Source organism: Argiope bruennichi, chromosome X1, assembly GCF_947563725.1.
Source record: "Argiope bruennichi chromosome X1, qqArgBrue1.1, whole genome shotgun sequence".
NCBI classification, from domain to species: domain Eukaryota; kingdom Metazoa; phylum Arthropoda; class Arachnida; order Araneae; family Araneidae; genus Argiope; species Argiope bruennichi.
The window spans coordinates 49,239,008-49,261,524 of NC_079162.1; the positions used below are offsets into that span (position 1 = coordinate 49,239,008).

At 28.4% G+C, this 22,517-nt stretch overlaps 1 protein-coding gene across 5 annotated transcripts in view; it reads left to right on the forward strand.

The window, feature by feature from the left end:
• LOC129958594 (nucleolysin TIAR-like) overlaps positions 1 to 22,517 on the forward strand; it is a 1,061,871-nt gene that overhangs the window by 1,031,810 nt on the left and 7,544 nt on the right. For all 5 annotated transcript variants that reach the window (XM_056071175.1, XM_056071177.1, XM_056071176.1 and 2 more), the window contains one exon: positions 11,863 to 11,996. In XM_056071175.1, coding sequence (XP_055927150.1) covers positions 11,863 to 11,996 — 134 coding nt within the window. The remainder of the gene's footprint in view (positions 1 to 11,862; positions 11,997 to 22,517) is intronic.

A 22,517-nucleotide genomic window follows, 5' to 3' on the forward strand; every position in this document is an offset into this window, starting at 1 on the left:
CAGTCTTTCATTTGTAAAAGGAAACGCAAAAATGTTACAGGTTCCTTGAATCAAAATAATTTAATTTAAATATCGAAAATTCAAATGAATGGAAAAGCATGCTAATATAACTAAATCTCAACAGAGCCCGATAATAATAATAAAACAATGAGAATTACAGATATTACACAAATCGCTAGGTTCCACCACGTTTAATAGTAAATGCTCCTAAAATTCTTATATTTTAATTTGAATTATTTGAATATTAATTATGTATGAAGAAACAAAAAACTCTTCTTAGTATATATAAAACGATGACATCTTTTCAAAATTTAGAATATTTTGGAACCATATTTCAAGCAGGAATTGACTGCTCAGTTTTTCTGGCAAAATATTATGGTAATAAAGGTTTATCGTGAATCAGAATCACCGTTTCACTTATGGTTTAAAGCATGCCAGAATTTATGAACATGAAATACAAGGGAACTCAATGCATGGGATATGGAAGAAGTTTGAAGAGAACGAGAAGAGTTCAAAAAGTATCCAGCAATTTGAATTTTCCTAAAAGAACACATGGAATATTGAAAATGAGGAACCCTTTACCAAGAGTCATATTCCTTGGCACCGAGCAAAGATCATATGTTGCACTTTTGTCATTTTTAAAGTGTCGTGTCAAGAAGGATACAAGCACTCGTACATTAATTTTACACCCTCAATGGAATCATTCGTGTAATGCATTTCATGCATTCCATCCCGCAATTTTATCTTGAAATCTGTAGCACATTTTACTATAGGAGAAAAAGACACCGATAGTAACGTCAATATGCGAGGTTACTTTTGTCATATGGATGAAACATCACTTCAAGTATATGGTTCCATATTTCATGATGCAAGGTCAAAGCGGAGCGTAACCTAACTTTTCTAATTCGATAACTGCACTATAGAGCCTCTAATTTTATAGAAAATTAACTACTATCACAAAAAGTCTTTTCGCGATGCCCATAGCTTTTCGATAAAACTTCAGATTACGTTCAATTAAAGGAGCAATGTGAATCATCCAGATGAAAAGGCATATATGCAAGTTATTAAAGTAAGAAAGGCATGCCAATATGATATTGAAGACAGAGAAATTTTAAGTAGCCATCTTCTTGCATCTTCATTTTTGAATTTAATCTGCCCAAAGGCGATAAAGCATCAAAAACAAAGATATGATTAATGAAATATTCATATTTCCCTTGTTAGGCCAGCTTTAATATGACACGTAACTTATTGATAAAATTCCCTTCATTAAAGTTATTCCATTCACATTTTATTAATTGAACTTATTTCAATAAAAAACTACTCTAAAGCTATTAGTGACTGACTGCTAGATTTGATTTTGTACGTTTGATAACTGTTTGTTCTGTAACTGTTTGATAACTGATAACCTTCAGAGAATCTATAGTGATCTGTAAACAACATTTAAGCAACGACCGGCTCTCCAAACTTTCACTAACCCAAAGACATTAGACCTATATGAGTTAGGTCATATTTAAAGCTAGTATACAGAAATAGAATTATCTGCGTCCAACTTAAACATCCAAGTAATCTGAATGACATTTGTCACAACACTATAGATAAAAATTGAGGGTAGAGCCTTAATAACCGTCACTGATTATGGCTAAGCCTCCATTGTAGGAAGTACATTCATTCGGTGGAATAAAATAACGCCAGAAAAGTGAGAACCTATGTATTAATGCGAAAATTATTCATCTGCATAATAGAGGATGAGAAGTTGTGACTCCTGTGGGATTTAAGACTCGTATAAAAGTTCTCCAGGTAATGCGATGACAAGCTTAGTTGTTAGAAGACATTAAGAAGTCAAAAATAAAAATAGCATGGCGTCGTAAATTACATTAAATTAGGAAAACTACGAAAATATACATCTAGTTTCCGATATCTCATAGAGACGGCAAATTTTTTTTTATTTAAAAGTGTGTTTATAATATGCCTAGTACAGGACAAGAAAGATGTGAATCGTTTGAAAAACAAGAAATTAATGAGAATGATATTAAAGAAAATGTGCCGTTGATCAACTTTACGGGCTAAGACGTCAGTACACAGTCTAAGACTACGTAAAAAAATTATTCCTGACACGTTCAAAAATATCGCTTGCTATTAATATCTTTTATAATGACTATGATCAGATCTTTTCATTTGTATACAGATGTCTTATAAATATGTGATACGATTTGAAGGAAATAAATCAAATGAATTGCTAATGTGGAGATAAAACAACGAATTGGTTGCAACACTGCTGATGTTCAACATCTTAAGAGAATCTACGGATTAATTTAATCAATAATCAACACACATTAACCTTCCCCCGGAGTCACAAATGCATTATTTTCGTGATTAACGTAACCAAATTTCACTCCAGTTTTCATTCCTCTTCATTGACAAACAATTCTTGGAGTTTGTCTCAGCATTAATTATACACTGTGTATAGTTATGGCTGTCAAAATCCGAAACAGAATCAAAACAGAAATTCTCTCACCATCCGTTGAAATTCCGTCATGAAGCCAACTCTGTTTCGCAAATATATAAAATACGGTTAACATTTACATCTAATATTAAGGAAAAGTATTAAAAAACAAATTCGTCATAAAGAATACGTAACAGAATGATTCATATGAGGAATATTTAAATAAAAACAACGACAACAAAATAATAGTTTTCAGAAAACTGATTTAATGTTCAGGACAAAATCAATTATCTCTAATATTTTCAAAAGTAGAAGCAAATGTACAGATAAAAGAAATTGATTTTAAGCATTTTTTTATTTACATTATATTATGAACCAACATAGCGAGCTATTAAAGTAGTATGAATACAGCCGTTTATTAAGGTTGATGTATGTGTGGAATTAACAACTACTTTTCCGAAAAGGCCAGTCTGCAATCTTAAAGAGTCCTTGAGAGGAAGTGCTGTTCTCTAATAAGTGGTTGTAAGGTAGAACGAACACACTTAAGATTTATGTGGTTAAATGTGCCCTCTAATCCACTTTCGAGCATCTTCAAATTTAAAATATCTCTCTGGCATTATCCACAGTGATTAATTGATGATGGCTAAGCAGATATTTCGTTCAATTTTCGCTAAGTATTAAAGACAGGTGTAATATCACGTTACTTTATGATTATTTGAAAAAATAAAAGGAAATTTTATTCGTGATCAGCCCGAAAGTTCATGTATTCAACGTATTCTGTAGCAAAAATATAAATAAATTTGGTCTTTTGAAAATTTTAGAAAATCATAATGAGATATATGATAACCAATTTGTATATTATTGGATGATTAAGTCAGAGAATATACGTAGTTTGCGAATCTTTTCATGTGAAGCATTCGGCATTATGAAATCATCAAAATTAACATCATTTCCTTGATAAATTTTTATTATGTTAAGAAGTAAGTTATGTGATGGTTGGTTAAAAATAATAGAGATTGTAATTGAATTAATTGTATTGAAAATATGGTAAATAGATATTACGTATTTTGCACATTATTACAAGAAATATCTCGCCCTTCAAAATACCTCGAATGTTCAATTTCAATTTGAATTGAATAGCAAACTGAGTGACGATGGATGCAAGTTGTGAAGAAATTATGAGTCAAAGTGACATCAACAAAAGAAATTGGCAAATCAAAGTATTTAAATAAAAATCAAGTCTTGCATATAATTCGAAGGATATCGAGGTTAAATTTTCTTAAGTTCATTTAGCTTTGCAAGAAAGAGAATACACGTCATTGGCCTGAATAACGGACATTATGCCGTCAAAAATGAATTTCAACTTATGAAGTTTAGAGTTTCCGTTTAGATTACAAAGTGGTTGAAATGCCCGAGGTTTAATGATGCTCGAATGCCACTGTTTTGCAACATATATTGTATCCAGTAAATCAAGTTGTAAAAAACCATGGAAAGTAATTGTTATATTCTGAAATGATGGCATAAAAGAATGTCGGGGTGGTAATAAAAAAAGTTCAATAAATTTAAGGAATATGTTTTATGGAACAAACTGCAGAAATTCTAATCATCAATACTGACACAGGCAGACTGCCGACGTTATTATTTAAGTATTATATCAGACCTTTAAGTTTCTATCAAAAGTATCGAAATGTTCAGCATATTTCTTAAAATTTCTGTAAGAATTGTAATAAAACCTCTGTTAAAAGTTAGGAAAGTATGATCTTGCAGCTCTGTCTAAATTTATTATTTTATTCTACTGACTGTCAATTGCATATTTTAACTTAAAGTATTTCTTCCTATGTCACTTCTAAAAATTATTTCTTTTAGAAAAGTAGATCCTTAATTTCAACTATATAATACAAATAAAATTTAATAAATTCTCATTAATATCATTAATGTTGTTTTCCATAATCATGGCATTTTCAAACAATTCAAATGCTGCAGAAAATTGTTTAACATCTACTTATTTACGGTCTATTCTACTTGCCACTCCACTTTTTACGCTTTTTATAGAAGAATCTTCAGGTAAATTGAATAAGTGTGCTGTTAACTGAGATTTTATTGGAATTTTTTCTACTCACAACCCCATTTCCACCGGAAAAATAGTACCGCAACCTCAAAGTTGCAAGATAAAAGAAAATTGGAACTTTAACTCATGATAATTAAATTTAAACTATGTAAAAATATTTTTTAGAAAATCTTAATAGAATTTCTTAAGTCAAGATGAGTTTCTTAACACATTTTGCTAGGAAAAATTGAAATGCCCGAAAGAAGTTCTTCTAAAGAATTTTATATATTCTGAATTCCGAAATACTCCTCCCCTCTGACTATTTTAAGATTAAATAAAAGTAAATTTTAAAATTATCGAAAAGTTGAAAAACAATAGTGATTAGTGAGTTCAATATTTCATTTTTAGTCTCCATTTATCATATGATAAATATATAAATTCATTGCTAGAGTTAATTTTTCTTTTCTCCATGCTCAAATTATCTTCACAAAAAATTTATTCTATATTCTCATTCTATGAGATCATGCTGTTTCATGATATTAAATCTACAATCTAAAACGGGGTCATCTATTTTATTTTATTTGTAAGAATAAAACAAGCATTTTAAGGTTTCTGAGATTTGAAGATAATATTCCTGAACTTATTTCCTGTATTGACTTAAATATCGTAATAATATAGTTTATTTTCCGCTGTTTAACAAATTAGATGCCATTTCTTCATTCGAAAAATAGCAATTAAAAGCAAATTATTTTTTAATTCATATTCCAGACTTTTTAAAAATGGGATAACTGCACGCAAGCAAATTAAAAACTCAAATAAGATTATTTTATCTTGAGCATTTTTCTGCATCGATTTTAACATAATAGTGTAGCAAATTTTTCGTAATAAGTTTGAGCATGCTATTTATTGAGATTCATTCATAAGATACTAATTACAGTTCAATAAATTTTAAACTGATAATTCAATTTTTGATGTAAATAAATAAATGCACGAAAATTAAAAGAAACTTATCAGGTTGATAGATCGTTCATTAGAAGAATAAAACAAAAAAATTAAAGATAACTTTTTTTAATATTTATTCGTGCAATCTAGAATTGTGAACGATAAAACTAACAAAAAGTAGACGGCGCATTTAGCTAAAACAAGAACCCATAAATAATTTTGGCATTTTATTCACTTAAATTTTATCTCTTCATAAGTCAAGTAGCAATAGATCCTAGATAACAAAAATTAGCCATCCTTATATTAATTTAAATACTATTCCCTACTCAAATAGTTAATGAGCAGAGATCCACGAGGGGTTCTTAACATACGCACAGTATCTCGAATAAATGAAAATGGCGTAGAGCAGGCCATGTGTTGCCGGGTGATATTTTCTAATTATGCGAAGTGACTCATTACATCATAAATCTCATATTTTTTTATATTCACTTATTATGCATGGGTTTTTTTCCCTCCCATCCTTCGGTATTCTTGTTACACTTTTATTGTTATTTTTTTTCTGGCTCATATGTTCCGCTTTGCTCTCATCCTCCTCTCCTCAAAAGAAAAGAAAAAGACGTTTTAAGAAGATAACACATGCCAACATTTTTTACTTCTTCTTTTTCGTCCCCTTTTTAAGGACTGGCGTATCACTGGCCATCGCTTATACAGTAAGTTTTCGTGACTCAAAAATATGCAATGACTTAAAGAAGCTGGAGGGGGGGGGCGTAAACATAATAACAATAAAAAATAAAATGACAAAAAAAAACAACCAAAAAAATTCTTCCCCCTTTTTCACTGCAGAGAAGAAGAAGGGGAAAAAAAGTAAAGAATGCCTTGTAAAACAAATGAACAGTACGCCTCTCGCACCTAGCGAATTACTCCCCATTATTTGCTCTTGTTTCCTATTTAATTGGCATAAATGTGTTGGGTAAGGGTAAGAGTATAATCTATTCTTCGTGCTCGTTGTGAACATATATTTCTTCTACGGCTCATTACCCAACTATCTTCATTACCATCGGAACCAGCTTCCAAGGGAAAATAATTTAGAACGGTTTGTAATGATGGGACACTATTCCTTTTGGACAAACTTTTGTGTCCCATTTTATTTTATACCACTTTTTTATTCACTTTTGGCTCCACGATATTCATTAAAGTATTTTTTTTTCCTCCTCTTCCGCGAGTTTTTTTTTTCTTTTCTTACCATCCCAGTTTTAAAGAATCTGTTTGTTATTTCTTTTGGTGATAATCGACTGGGATGTTAACGATGAGAAAATTCTGGGACTTTTATGGATGGCATCGGCTCTGGGTTCTTGTGCCATTACATTTTTAACAACCGTGCTGGTTCCAGGCCAATCAAATTTGACTATAATAGCGAAAGAAAGTCTTTGGAGAAGTAACGGCTCATTTTGAGCTCTGCATAAATAAAATAAGCATTATATCGCAATTTTTTTTATTAAAAAAAGCATAGCTATCTGAAGTATTATATTAATGCTCAAATATCATACTTACTTTTAAAGAATCGCGATTCTTTGGATAATAAATAAGAAACTAACGAACCTGCACTGACTTTAAATTTTTTTGCACTATTCTAACCTCATCTGTTTAAAACCGATGAGGTTAGAATAGCGCAATACATTTAATACATCTCATAAACCAGAACATTTAAATATAAAAGTAAAGAAAAGCCACATTTCTCTTTTAAATAACTTACATGCTAACGAATTATTACTTGCTCCACCTCTTTGGTATAAGCCAGCTCACGATACTACGATGCAATCAAATTTAGACAAATAATGATGTAATGTTATATGCCAGGAAGATGAAAATATACTCAATCCGAATTGAATAACATATAGGTAACTCGTTAAATCAGTTACAGTACTAATATTGAAGTTAAAATATTATTTTTAACAGTCATGCTTATTTTTAAATAGTCACAATTCTACTCTTTTTAATGCTTAACAGCTTAATAGTCAAAATAACAAAATTAAGCGCAAAAGGATGATCCTATTTTTAACTTCAATGTCATAGCTTATCATGGGATTTATCTTCATTTCTATGACTTTTTATCATAGAAATATTTTACTGTTAACGGCTAATACTATCTTATGAGAGAAGCATAGTTATCTAATGGTAAAGGGTTTGAGGATCGAAGGAGTGAGGGTTTGTGGCTCAAAATCATCCTTTATCCAATATGTACAGTTTTGTGCACTGAATCCCCATGAGTCAAATTTGATGACGTTTCAGTGCTCATTAGTAGCTGTCATTTATTCAAACAATACTGAAGAGTCAAATAATTTAGTCAGTAGATACATCCAACCCATTAATTATTGTTTTGTGCATTTTGCAATCTGATCTAAAATTCATACAAATTTTATTTTGCTTTCATTTTTTTTTCTAACGTTCTATATATGCCATTAAATAAAACACTTTTTAGTTGAATATTCATTATTTTGACAAATAAGTTTATCTTACTAAAAGATTTTTTGCTGTAGCGAAATTTTGAAAAATTCAGGCTTAATTGTTGTAACTATACCATATATAAAGAGATAATTTTCAAGGTATATCCAGATGGAAAATAAAGTACTCTCAAACTTCAAATGCCAGAATTAATAAATAATTTTAATTTAATTGCTGTATTTAAGACACTACTTTCATAGAATATTTGGTTTATTTTCTTTTTTTCAAATCTTTAATGATACATAACACTAAGTCGTAACACCAATATTATTTCAAGGAAATTTAGAGCAATATGGCACGATTTATTTTATAAAAAATTTGATTTCTAAAAGTATGATTTAAAAATTCAGGTAGTTTATGGTATTCTTTTAATGCAGAAAATATCAGTCATATATTTATTTTGTGTGCATAATAACCCTCAGCATTAAATTTAATCAATCAATTTTAACATAACAATTCGGATGTAAAATAGAGAATACAGCGTATTGATGTAAAATTACATGGTTTAAATTTGCTTTGCTATAATTGAAAGATATAAAAATGAAACTAAAACTGCTCAACTTCAGTGAGCTCTTCCAACATAAAGACACACTACAATTTAATTTTTTTACTCTGGTGAATGTGATGTTTTTCATTGCGTGACAGATAAATTTTTGATAAATATCCAGAGAGAGACCAACACTAAATATTTAATCATTGTTGTCTACTGCCAAAAATGTGATGTATATCAATGGAATCTTTAGAGAATATATATAAAAATAGAATATATATACATTGTTATGAATTGCGCATCTGAGAACCACGCAAAAATTTTATATTACGAATTTACTATAAATAATATAATCCTACATTCTAATATTTTAAATCTGATTTATTTAGCATATTGTATAAATGTTTATGTATCTGTAAATACAACAAACCGTTAATTATTCGATTATGGAAAACCATTACTACTTATAGTGTATACAAATGCGACTGAAAATTGCAAGTATTTATTTTTAGAATAAGCTTTTTCAAATAGGAATCACTGACTATTTAAGCTATATTTTCTTAAAAGTTAAAAAATACATTTACAAATAGAAATGAAAAGATACGTAAATAATCAAAATCCTTACACAAAAAATCAGAATCATCAGCAATGGTTTCATCAAGAGAGTTTTTTGGTAAACTTCTGAAGTTTCATCTGAAATTTTGGTAAAACTAGAAAGATTCGACTAGTAAAAACTAAAGGAACGAAATAAAATAGTAAATTTACATACAAATATACATAACTCGTTTTTACGTCTTGTAGCACGCAGAAGTTCATAATAGCGAAAATTCATTGCATAGTCCAATTTAAAATGTCCTCCAATAATAATTAAAAAAATTAAGTTTTTAAATTTTAAAATAAAAATCAATAAAGAGAGAGGAAGAAAACCAAGATATTCATATTGCGTCTTCGATAATGCTCTTCCATGGCAGTATGTTTTGTGGAATATTAATTCTTAATCATTATTAATAGCCAAAATATTTTGACTGAAATTATTATGTAGCAATTCAACAATAATGAATCATTAAACTTCTGATAATAAAATAAGCAATCCTTGATTCAAAATAAAGGCCGCTTTGGCCTCATGGCTAGGTCTTCGCTTGGGGGATCAAAGTGAACTAGATTCGAAATAAAGATCCACTACAAAACTGGGACAAGAGCAAATTTAGTCTTGAAAGTTTAAAGTTCTCCCGGGTATAAATCGGATATTTTTAAAGAATATAATTTGGGTTTTCCACCTTAAAATCTGATTACAGTTCCAAATGAAGAAATCCTTCTTAAAATTACCCTAGTGGACAGACTCGGAAAACAGAGTGTTCTTATAACTAATCTCATTGTAAAATAAGAAATGATAATTTTATTTCACATATCAAGGATAAAAGAATACTCAATTATAAATAATTGTTTAAAAAGAATCGCTTATGAAAACGGAGTAAAAGCTAATTATTTTGAATATAAAGACTATTTATAAAAACTTATCTGTAAAGAATCATCCAGAAAGTGTAATTCTCTTCAATGAATCCAATATCCGTTACTAAAGCATTAAAAACCGGATTTAGAAGTTGAATTCTGACGTTTATTATTTTCTTCGCTCTGTATTATATATTTATTTCTAAAATAAACTTTTGATGACGTCTGTAAATTGTTTTTGGCCAAATATGAATTTCGAAATTTAAAACCAATCATCCTTTCGGTAAAAATGAATCTCTCAAGAGCCACACAATGAATGCTTCTTTTAATACAATTTAAAAACAGAATGATGAAAATCAATTACAGTGCATATCATTACCGTCCAAAAATATACTATAAAGAAAAAATACGTGGTTTTCTTCTAATGATGTAGTTTCGGAGCCATTTCTTCTTTTCTTTTTTTTTTGAAGTAATTTTTTTTTAGATAAAATTTCGTTTAATAAATGATCTTCGAATGTTGCAGACATATTTATGAAAGTTCAAGACTATTTTTACTTGCATTTCAAAATTAAATTCCGCATATGAAGAAAACATTTCCCATTGAAGCATGCTACAGATAAAGCTAAACAATGAACAAATCTCTCGGATTACACATTTTACGCTAATTCAGATTTAAATAATAATTATGACTTATTTTGGTGAAGATTGGTCCTTTTTTTCACAAACAGAAAGTATTAAAAAGTTCAGCACTATATTGCTTTTTATGCAATAAAAGATAAATTTTTAATAAAGGTTCTATATTTCACAAAACCCATTTTCAAACTGAAATCAAATTAGAAAAATAAATTTCGTATTTTGTTATGGTTCTCAGAGAAAATATTCCCTAATTTCAAAATTTGTTCATGCAAAAGAGTTATGTTTATTTACTTGGGTTTTCAAAGATATCTGATATACTTCTTTTTTTAAACGTAAAAACTTTTTTTTAACTTAATTTTTAAAATTTTAATTTAGGTGTAATAACTTCTTCCAATTACGAATTTGCATTCTTGGTGGTTGTGGTAATATTGCTTTCAACTTTTGACGCTTTCTGGCGATAATTTCAGAAAAGGACTGTTTTTACCACAAATTCAAAACTAGAAAAAAATTATGCTTTTAATTATTCGACTTCCACATTCTTTTTTGTCTCTCTTTATATTTCTTTTGTCGTTTTAAATTATAATCAAAAATTTATTTTAAATTAAAGTTCTGATTAAGTGAAAGAGAACAAGTATGTTTAATATTTACAACAATTTGCAACAAAATAAACGCAATAAGTAAAACTATTCATAATATTTTCAATGTATATGAGTAGCAACGTACAAGTCAAAATAGGCAAAAAATAAAAATGCAAATAATAATTTCATTTAATGTGAAAGGCAATGAGTATGTTACAGATTATTACAGAAAATTAAAAGAAAAAATCAGTATGAGAGTTGGTGAAGTCAAAAGTGTTTTTTCGTACAAGGGTTAGAGACATTCGCCTCGTGCTTTGAAATTTTGTGGATTTCTCAACATCTATTCGATGCACATTGTAGTGTTAAACCAATGGCAAATTTACGAAATTGAATGGCTTGAGGATCTCAAAACTATTTTGTATTTATTTCCTGATTCTGTAAAAATCTACCAAAGTGTAGAGTACCTCTATTATGCTTGAATTTTTATACAAATCTTCAGTTTTGGTGTAAGGATCACATACCTCACATGTGTTATGCTTTTTGAGCTATTGTATTTGCAACATATACATAGGGGTAGACAAATGTAATTTTAACCTATTTTTCTCGGATTGAGAGAGTTTTAAAAGTTTATCAAAATCTCAGGTCGAATTTTTAAACCTTTCTTGTTTACATAAAGTAAAATGTTTCATTTTTGTCGAATATTTAGAAATGTATTTGTTTTTCTAATTTGTGTGGTCGAAACAGCGCTGTATATGTTGTATTCATATTCTTTCAGAACCTTGCAGCCCAATACACCTTTCCATACCAACAGATGAGCTATTGGTACCCGCAAGGATTTCCGCAAGTTCAAGGGCAGTTCATTCAAGGAATGCAGTACCCTTACGGACAGTATTATGGTCAAGGTTTTGGGTAAGTTTTCAATTGCTTAATTCCTCTTTATTTTAAAATCTTACCAAATAGTACATTTCCTCGAAGCTCTTAAAAATGTCAATTACGTCTTCATTTTCGGTCAACTGAAGTGATTTCGCAATCATTTCATAATTGAGCTAAGCATGGCATCATACCAAATAATATTTTACACAATACTACGCCTTCATGTCACTTTTCTTCTTACATAAGGCAAAAGTGATTTCAAAATTAATTTCAAAAGTCGCATTTTATATGCATTATGTTTGTAAAAAACTGACTGCGAAACGCCATCACGCTGTCTGAAAACTTTAGATGGAGAAATCTACAATCATATTGTTTGAAAAACGCTGGTCTTCAAACACCTAATGATAACTTAAATCTTTGTATGTGAAAGCTTTGCACTCACTGTATCTAATGACAGTTAACAGTTTAATTGACATACAAATTTAATTATTAATTAAATTTCTAAAAACTTCTGCTGCGCTAAATTTTCTTTCATTTGATGAAACTTTAATTTTAACACGTTTCCTGCAATGATTCATACCCATTATTCGGAACACTATCTAATAAAATGCTTGAATCTTCGCTACCTTTTAAATGTAATAGAGAAAAGAATATTTCATTAAATAGAAGTTGTGAATCGCAGACGTTCCACACTACTAACAACGTGTGAAACCAAGGAGATATAAACTAAACATAGGCGTATTCTGCTCGCATCAAATTCTATAGTAAACTAGAACTTTTGCTGTCACCCGAATATGGTGACGCGGCAATCAGTGCATTAATCTTGGCGAAAATGGCACATATCTCAATTGCATTTTGAAATAACTTAGTTAGTTATTTTATATTGGTTTGTGCATTTGCATTGGAATAGGGTTTCGCTTATAATATTAAAATATAATTTAAATATTTTATTACCAAATTAGCATTTAACAATTTTATTATCAACTCCAAGTAAGATTATTTCTATGTTCTTCTTAAAAAATTGAGGATTTTCTGGAAATTTTTGAAAATTTTACTGATTTCGTTTACATTGTAATTTATTATTCTGTTCAACACAATTAGAAATTTCTTAACTCTTAAAAGCATCGTGACACTCATTATTGCTCTTTCTTGAGGGAAATTAAACTTACAAACTTACGAAAAAATGTGCACAATTTTTTATTCATTCTTTGTTTCATGCGAAATATTAACGAAACCTTCTATTAAAAGCATACAAATTTGCTAAGATTCTATCAGAGCTATTTAGCACAAAGCTTTATTAAATTAATTTTGAAACTGATAATTATTAAATTGTTTTTATTTATTGTAAACTGGAATTTATTTTATACTTGAATCATTTACGAACAAAATAATAGTTTATTCCCTTTTTATATTATACATTTAAAGTAACCATATTATTATTTTACAATATACTGAAGTATATTATTTTAATAAGACTAGACTCGTTTGCTACTATAGTGGAAATAAATAGGAATCTAGTATTATAGTAAATAAGTGTATGAAGTAAAGCAGAGGTAATGTAAATAATTATCATAGAAATAAAAGCTAAGAAAATAAAGTTGGCATAAAAAGAAATAAAGTACATAAAAAAGAATAATTCTAAATACTTTATCTTTAAAATAAAATTTTAAAAATTTAAACATTTCCATTTATTATATACTTTAATGTCTGCACAAATGTTTGATTTAATTAAGCACAAACGTCTGTAAAAAAACCTAACAAGTGAAAATAATAAAGAACAATTTAGTTATGTCTCTTAATTAAAATTTTTTCTAGTTTATTGTTTAAAATATGAATAGGTTTAAATCCACTTAGTAAAAATTAACATTTATTTTTAATTTCAAAAATTTATCTGCGAACATAACATGGTATTGTCAATTACTTGAATCATTTTTTTTCTTGTCAGTTCTACTTATAACCATTAATATATACTTACAGAAAGAGATAAGTGTTCTTTTAATAAGAATAAAGTGAAGACTCTTCATAATTATTAAGCACCATCCTGAGAATAAGGATACAGTGGCAGCAAGTAAAAAATTAAAGCCAAAATATTAATGTAACACATCGTTTAAAGGAGCCTTATTTTCTTTAATCTATGAAAACAAAGTGACGTCCATTCTAGAAAAAAAACTCTAGTTTAATGAAAAAATCCTTGAAAAAACAAAGCTTTTAATTAAAAGATGAATAAATTAGGTATCTCCGGCGATTGAATTTGGTCTTTCTGCGGTTTCATTTAAATTCCAAGAAGACCGCGATATAGTATTTAATTAAGAGCCCTAAGTTTAAAGAAAAATAATCTCCCTTTTTTTTCACAGTAACATTATCAAAATTTTCTGAGAGGACCCGATAATTAACATTTTTTTCTCTCTTCCCTGCACTCTGGTTTCCAATTCGAACCCCCTTATGGACTGAAAACAAATAGATGGCAAATAATGAGTAGATATTCGTCCACAAACTATAATTCTCTCTGTACCACTTGCGCTTAATTATTTGGATCATAAATTATGCTCTTTAAGTTCTTAAATGTCATAATTAACTGTCCATTGAATCTAACGGAAGTATTATTATTATCTCGATGCACTTTTTTTTTCTAAATATAAGGTTAAAAAGTAAATGAAAAAACCTAATATTAGATTCCCATTGAAATTCGAATGCAGAGCTCCGAATTTTTCATTCTTTAACAGTTTCTTTCAGTTAAAAGATATTCTGCTGTTCAGGTTTCAGTCATTAAATAAAATGAAGACATTCAAATAAATTATATCTGAATCTAATAATGTGTTCAATTTAGGTATCAAGCTGAATTCTTTTCTAAATAACAAGTTTACTTTACTGGCAAACGTATACTTGATAATGACGTTTATGGTATGAGAATTTAAGAATGTCTTGCATTGGACGATGATGCATTTATTCCCGATTTAATTTTTTTTTCCTTTTATATAAAAATTCTAAACATTTTAATATTTGATAAAATAATATACTTATTACGTTTTTAAACTGAAGTAGGTAGGGTTTTTTATTTAATTATATATATATATATATATATATATATATATATATATATATTATATATATATATATATATAATTAAATGAATACAGACATTTTAATTAATGATTGTTATTTTTTATATGATATAAAAATGCGAATAAAATAGGAAATAATAATATATGGTTAAAGAATTTAAAAAAATGTATTTCAGGGTTTATTATTGATTTACTTGTTTCAGAAGTCATTTTTTGAAGCATTACTTTTCTTATAAGTTTTTTTGTTTCTTAAGTAATTTAAAAATCGTAGAAGTTTCAGTTTAATATAAATTCAAAACTCTATTGTAAATCACTCGTAAATATTCTGCTTTTTTTTACTTAAAGTCGATTTTTTTATACAGCAAGAGGTTTACATAAAATATTTCGATTCTTTTAAAAAATGTATTGTCTTTTCTGTATAATCGATTCTTGCTCACGTGACATATGTAACAGGCAACGAGTAATTTTAATATCCATTGCGGATATAACAAGATGATAGAGGCGAGACGCCATGGCGGAACCTAAAACGACGAGCAATTTATGTTAGAGACCATGCACAGCTACATTTCTCATGTGATTGTGACAACACACGAAGTGATTCAGTTAGAAGCAGCAATAAAACTAATATTTATTGATTATTAATCTTTAAATGCTAAAATGCAAAATAATTTTTCTTGATTACTGAAACATCTACACCAATATTTTCTGTTTTAGAAATTCTGCATACTATTTTCACTTCTTACAATGCAAAGATAATTCTTTAAAAGTGTCGTACAAGAAAGATCTTAGAATAATACTACAGGCATTTTAATCATGAAAGTTCCCAACATTTATATTATCCATACGTATTTAAACAAAAATTCTATTCAAAGAAAAAAAAAGGAAGAAAATATTTCCAAATCACAATCATAACAAGTAGCAATTCGTAATATTTATTCAATACTTTTGAATATTACGAATTAACTAAATTGAAACCGTCAGTTGCAAACTGTCTTTCATTAAAAAATATAATGTTCTATTTATATGAATATAAACACTACTGAATTCATTATTTTAAAATATCAGAAATCACAACTTTTAAACGAATTTTAATACTTCTTTCACTCGTAGTTTTTAATAATGTTTACTAGAATTATTTTCTAGATTTTTTAACCCTCGCTAAATGTTCAATAATTAGCGAAACCTTTTCCTAGAATTTATCTGCAGGTCTTCCTGTCTTCCGAAGCCAGGATTTTCTTCTTCTACAATTTTATTAAATTTATTACTGTCGAAATTTTAATTTTAAATAAAGTCTCGGTAATCATAATTAAAGAACACTCATATTTAATTTCCTTCGATACGTAACCTCTTACAGATAGATGTACCCTTTTACATATTTATAAATTAAAATTAATTGACCGACACGATAAGTTTTCCTGTCCTACTTCTCCTCCATACATTTATCTATTCCTCCTTGCATTGATGTATTTTATTGATGTTAATATATATTTCTATTGTGTCTTGCGTAAGTCAATGTTGACTATACAGATAAATACGATTCAGATTTATGCAGTAATTATAAGGTATTTATTAGTTTAGTCATTATGAAACGTGAAGCAAGTTAGAACTGTTATGTGCTAAGAAATATATCAGAAAATTACACTTTTTTTTAACTCTGCAAAAATTAAAATTTGAAGTAACTTTGATTCTCTATCAGACGATGGCCCGATACGAGAAGGTCTGGAAATACTCTGTTTTAGAAAGAGTAGCACATGAAGGATACATCCAGCTAACGCTTGCTCAGTTCTGCACAAATGTAATACCATTGTGCAAAATATCAGGGTTTCTTTCCTTCATAAAATGCTCTTAATATTTAAAAATAATGTTGGCTTTTTAAAAAAGGCATTAAAGAAAAATGTCGCAAAAATCTTTTAATTTTTAAATTGCTTTCTGTCAAACAATGAAGAAAAAATTTCAAAGATTCATTGTTGAAGAACATTACTATTTTAACCCAAAAATAACAGGTTATTCAATAATTGCGCTATAGTATGCCATACGATAAATATTTGAGGAATATGACTATTATGACTTGGATAAAGAATTGACAGATTATAAATGAAATTCTTTCAATTTATCAATATTTTTATTTATATAATTATCCACTTGAATCCAAATATTTATCTTCCGGTTTTAATTTAATTTTATATAACGCTTATGCATTTTTATCTCAGAATTCCTTCTTCTATATTGATAACACAAAAATTCACTTCAGAACAATACAATATTCTTAAGATATAATTAACCCTGTAATATGCATAATATAATTAACCCTTTTACTTAATAAACTTTGGTAATAATTCACTAAACGTAATTTTTTCCCTTTATGCAATTTTAATTCATATCTCCCTAACACCAAGAGATTAACTAATTATTCTATATAAAAGTGAACGACGCTAATTATTAGTTTTAATTGAATGTTCTCAATTTTTTCACGGGGAGCAAAAAAAAAGGGGGGAAACTTGCATCTTAGGCATTTAATATTTTTTGCACAATGTGCTGTGTGGGTGCTTTTTTCTTTCTCTAAGAGCTGATACAGAAAAAAAAAATTAAAAAAAGCACGCCTCCGATGCTTAATCACTTAATTGCTTTCCCAGGCGCCTTGCTAAAATTGCCTTGTTCCGACATTTAAACGTTTAATTAACAATGAAGTGAGATATCAGACTTAACCACAAGTCAAATGATCTCCGTAATTTTATGTCCATGGCTGCATTTTATAACAGAAGCACAAAACTTTTAAATGTCAGATTGGTATCCTCGTGCAATAAAAAAAAGGAATTTTTTTAAGTCAAAGAATTTTTTAATAAAATGGTGTAAGTTCCAATAAATGAGTCAGTCTTCAAAATATTGATCTTCATGAAGGATCCAGACCCGTTTATATCTTAAAATACCCTTAATTGTTTTGCAAGAATACATTGCAAAATATCAGCTTGATGTGTCTCTCAAACCTTCTTTAACATAATATAATATTCGGAAATTTTGTTGTACCGTGCGACAGAATTTAAAAGAATTTTTACATCGAGAAAGGGTAAAGTTACAAGATTCAAATTCTTTTAAAACCAACCCTTTGAGAAATGTACAACAGTTTTTAAATTGATATCTCATAAAAAGAGTGACATAATATTTTTCACATCCATGCAAATGCCTCAGCGTATGACACATGTACTTTTTTTGGTTGGGGATAAAAAGAAAAAGAAACTTATTTAAAAAACAATATTTATCTTTACATTTTATGAATAATTAAAAATTAAATAAAATTATTAACGACAGTGTTGTCATTTTTGACAACTAAAAAATATATGACTGTTTTATCTTTCTATCACAAAATTATTTAAAAATTTACAAGAAAGATCTACATATAATAAACTGGATAAGTTGACGTGTTTTAAGACTAATTATAAATTTTCATGCAAATCCTGTAGTACCTTGAGATTCTAAGTGATACATAAATCCTAAAGTATAACATTATTTACCACAAAACGGAACAGTGCACTTTTCTGGAAAAAATTGAGTGAAATACTGTTTGATGTAACTGCGTAATGGAACCAATCCTACATTTACATTAAAAAAAAATCACTTTATTACCTTTCAAAATTATAATTCACACCTTTATATAAAAAAAATCCAGATGATAATAACGTTATATAAGAAATCCAGAGAAAATATTGACTTACCTTAAGGTAATTTTAGTTTTTCTTTATAACAACAAATATGTATATCACTCTTCCTGAAATGACTTCTTGTGATTAGACGAACAAGAATAACGTGTCAATTCGCCTTTCACGTATTAAATGGTAGAGGAATACAGTTTTTTCCAAGTTAAAACTACTTCAAGATACCACATCTTCTCCTACATATAAAAAAATAATAATAAATTGATAATACTAATAGACGAAATAGTCAAATTTCAAAACATTTTTCAGTTCAAAATTTCTTTCTATTAAAGTCATACATTTTGTTGTGTTCAATATTATATTCCCCTCATTAATCGTGTAGTAAAGCATTCCCGAGTTTTATTGATTTGAAATTTTTTAAAATTTATTTTCAGTTACGAAAATGGTTTTTCTGATGTTACTTTATCAAGCAACTCGACATTTAAAAAAAAATAATAATAAGCAAGCCAGTTAAGTGCGCTTGACGTGTATACACGTCAATTCAAATCTTCATTCTGCTGCAATCGTTGTGTAATTCTTTATCTAATAAAAATGTAATCATATTCGCTTTATGATAATAATTGCAAATTTTACTATACAGTCATTTGTATTGCGTTCGAAGTGTTTATACCTCATCGCTTGACTTTAAAAAAAGGAGTATTTAAGGGTATCTGCAATTAATTGATTAATACGTCTTTGTATAAAGCGAATGGAGAGATTTTAAATTTAAACAAATTATATATTTCAAAACTTTTCTTTAGCCCGTCGAATATGTTATATGTTTTGTGTCAAATAAACCCTCTAAAAAGTCAATTATTTTAATCGATAAGCTTTAATATTTAAAAAAATTTACTTTTATAGTGAACAAGTCATGCTTCTCTTCATTTAATTCAATATATGAATTCTAGAGAATAGTTTATCATTGGAATTTAAAAAATCTACATATAATTATGAAATATTTGAATTTAAATTGAATTTGAAGCACGGAAAAAAACCAAGTTAGTAGTTTAGAGAATTAAATAATATTTATACTTTTACATACGCACCATACTGTTTAACTTGAAGTCGCATCAAAGTAAAATTGGTATCCTGTCTCCTCTTTGGAGCAATTGTTAAAAATGGAAGTACATAGAATCAAAAAAGTTTTAAAAATTGCAGTGCATTGATATTTTTATGTAGCAGAGCTGCTGATAATATCTAATCAACAACCTGCACAGTTTAGTTTTCCTTTAATATATCATTTTTCTCAGAAACTGTGAGAAGAATATAAAACTAAATAATTAATAAATCAACTCAGTGTAAATGTAACAGGATTAGTCAAGAATACTGAGTCATTTTTGCAACTTCTTTAACCCTTTAAAGGGCCATTTTTTTTCTAGTCATATTATGTTAAAATATTTTTAGGCTTGAAATTAAAATAAGAAAAGAGATTCATTTAGCTTATTAGATAAATTTAATTTGATTAATTAATTAATTTGGTTAATTAATAATTAAGTAACAAATCAAGACACATCATTTTGTCTGAGAACTGAAGCATCTAAGTTTCTGACTTACTAAAAAAATGTGTCAGAACTTATGCCAACCTACTTAATTTCATACAAAGATTGATAAATTTGGTTGGAAGCATACTTTCCACAGCCTTAGAAAGGGTTAACGCAAATGCATCTTCAACTATATCATAGAGAATCATTGCCCCCTTCCTTTGTTTTTTTAAATTCTAACAACTTTAAAAATAAAAGTTCGCAAAGTCAAAAAAAATCCAAGAAATAGAGATACTGTTAAAAGTGCTTCTAAAAATAAATAAATCCCTCAGAATATGAAGTTTCATTTAAAATTAAAATGACGAGGTAATTTTTTTTCCAATAACAAAAATTTTTAATAAATTCTTTTAAACATAGAAATAACGGCATCTTTTCCATCATTCATGCTCTTCAGAGTTCTGAGAAGTTCCGAACGAATAATATATCAATTACAGTTAATGGAAAAGTGAACTCGGAGGGAAAAAAATATAAACTCGTTTATCTTCTAACTTTTAAAAAATATCGAAAGAAAGTCAAGTTTCTATATACTAAGAAACGATGTAATCGGAATAATAATTTATTGACATCGTAGGGAACAGTTTTTTTTAATATTAAAAACTCAATGAGGAAGGCGACTAGCTTTAATTCGCTATCAAGCATTATATTTCATGCTTGCGCAATCATCCAAAAAATTAATCATCCAACCATCATTCCACCGAAAATTTTGTCCATTCGATGTGTGGTTTATAGCTTTATTTTATTTCGTAGTCCATTTTTTTTTCTTTATATAAAGTTTTAATAAAGAGCAACAAGTCTTAGCCAAACAAAAACATTAAAAAAGTTATTTCAAATATTTGGCCCATAAATACCTCACTGGGAATATTTCTCTCAGATCTAAAATCTAAGTGCACTTCAGAGCAGTCTCAAATCAAATATTCGATTTTTTATTGGATAAAAAATTAACACAAATTCTATATATTTGGTGAATTTTATAGGAATGTTATAGAGCAAAATGGAGTATAAAAGTGCCTTACTATGAAAATTATTTGTTTTCTTCCAATATCTTTGTTACTCTAATGAAATTCAAATATCAAGAAATAAGTCATTATTGAATAAGAGTATTATCTAAATGGTTTCTAGCATTTTTACAATGCTGAGCAGATTAATACGATAGAAAAAAAACATTAAAGAAATTGTTTCTAGTATCGTGATTATAAACTCATCTCTGAGCAGTACAATTGAAACCAAAACGAAAAAAATAATCAATAACCCTAAGATCATTTTACAGGAAATTCTATTTTCCCGATGCAATTTTATTTTCCTCCAATATCATTTTTTTTTCTTTATATAAAGTTTTAATATCGAGCAACAAGTCTTTACTGACATAAGAACATTAAAGAAATTGTTCCTAGTATCTTGCCCATAAGCGCGGTTCTGAGAAGACCAATCAAAGACAACGGACGTGCTAGCACGTTTAGTCTGTAACAAGCATCGTTGCGCTGTACATAGTGCTATCATCAAAGAACTGAGTTTGGCTTAGAATCTCACACACTCTGCACCACGCCCAAAAATCTCTGCCAGTAATCCTAGGGGAATACCAAAGGACGCTGGCTAGAAAGTTTGAGTCTATTGAAAGCACAAGGGTAATATTGGAATGCACGCGTCTTTGCTGATGCGTGGCCAATTGCGATAACTTCGGCCTGTCTCATACCGTTAATCACTATAAGGTTTCGACGTCGTCGGTGCTAATGATAGTGCCAAGTAATTATCAATAATAGGTTTTTGTTGCTCGTGCATAAAATAGAACTTTTGAAGGATTCTCAAAGTGCGATCTCCGGCTTTTATGATGCTTCTCCGTAAATTTAATTCAGAAGTAGTCGAATAGACTGGAGCCGGGCAGGGAGTCTACTTCGAGAGTGAAATTAAGCATTAGTCTAAATGAAATGTGATTGATGATTTTTTTGTACTTCTGATGGATATTTTTGGATCAAATTTGATTATGTTTCTTTATGAAGCCTTCAGATTTTTTTCAGTAGATAAAGAATACTGCATGTTGTTCATTTACTTTCAGCAAATTTCCATAAACTCTTTTATTCTGTCTTTATTACGGAAATATTAAAGTAGTTTTAAACTATACAAAAAACTATAGATAATTAATTCATGTATTAAAATAAACTGCAATAAAATATCAATCTCGACCCATATCTATTTTGAAAACTTACAAAATATCATATTTTTTCTTCATTTTAAATAAATACTTGCTAATAGTCTTAGTAATTCTATAAT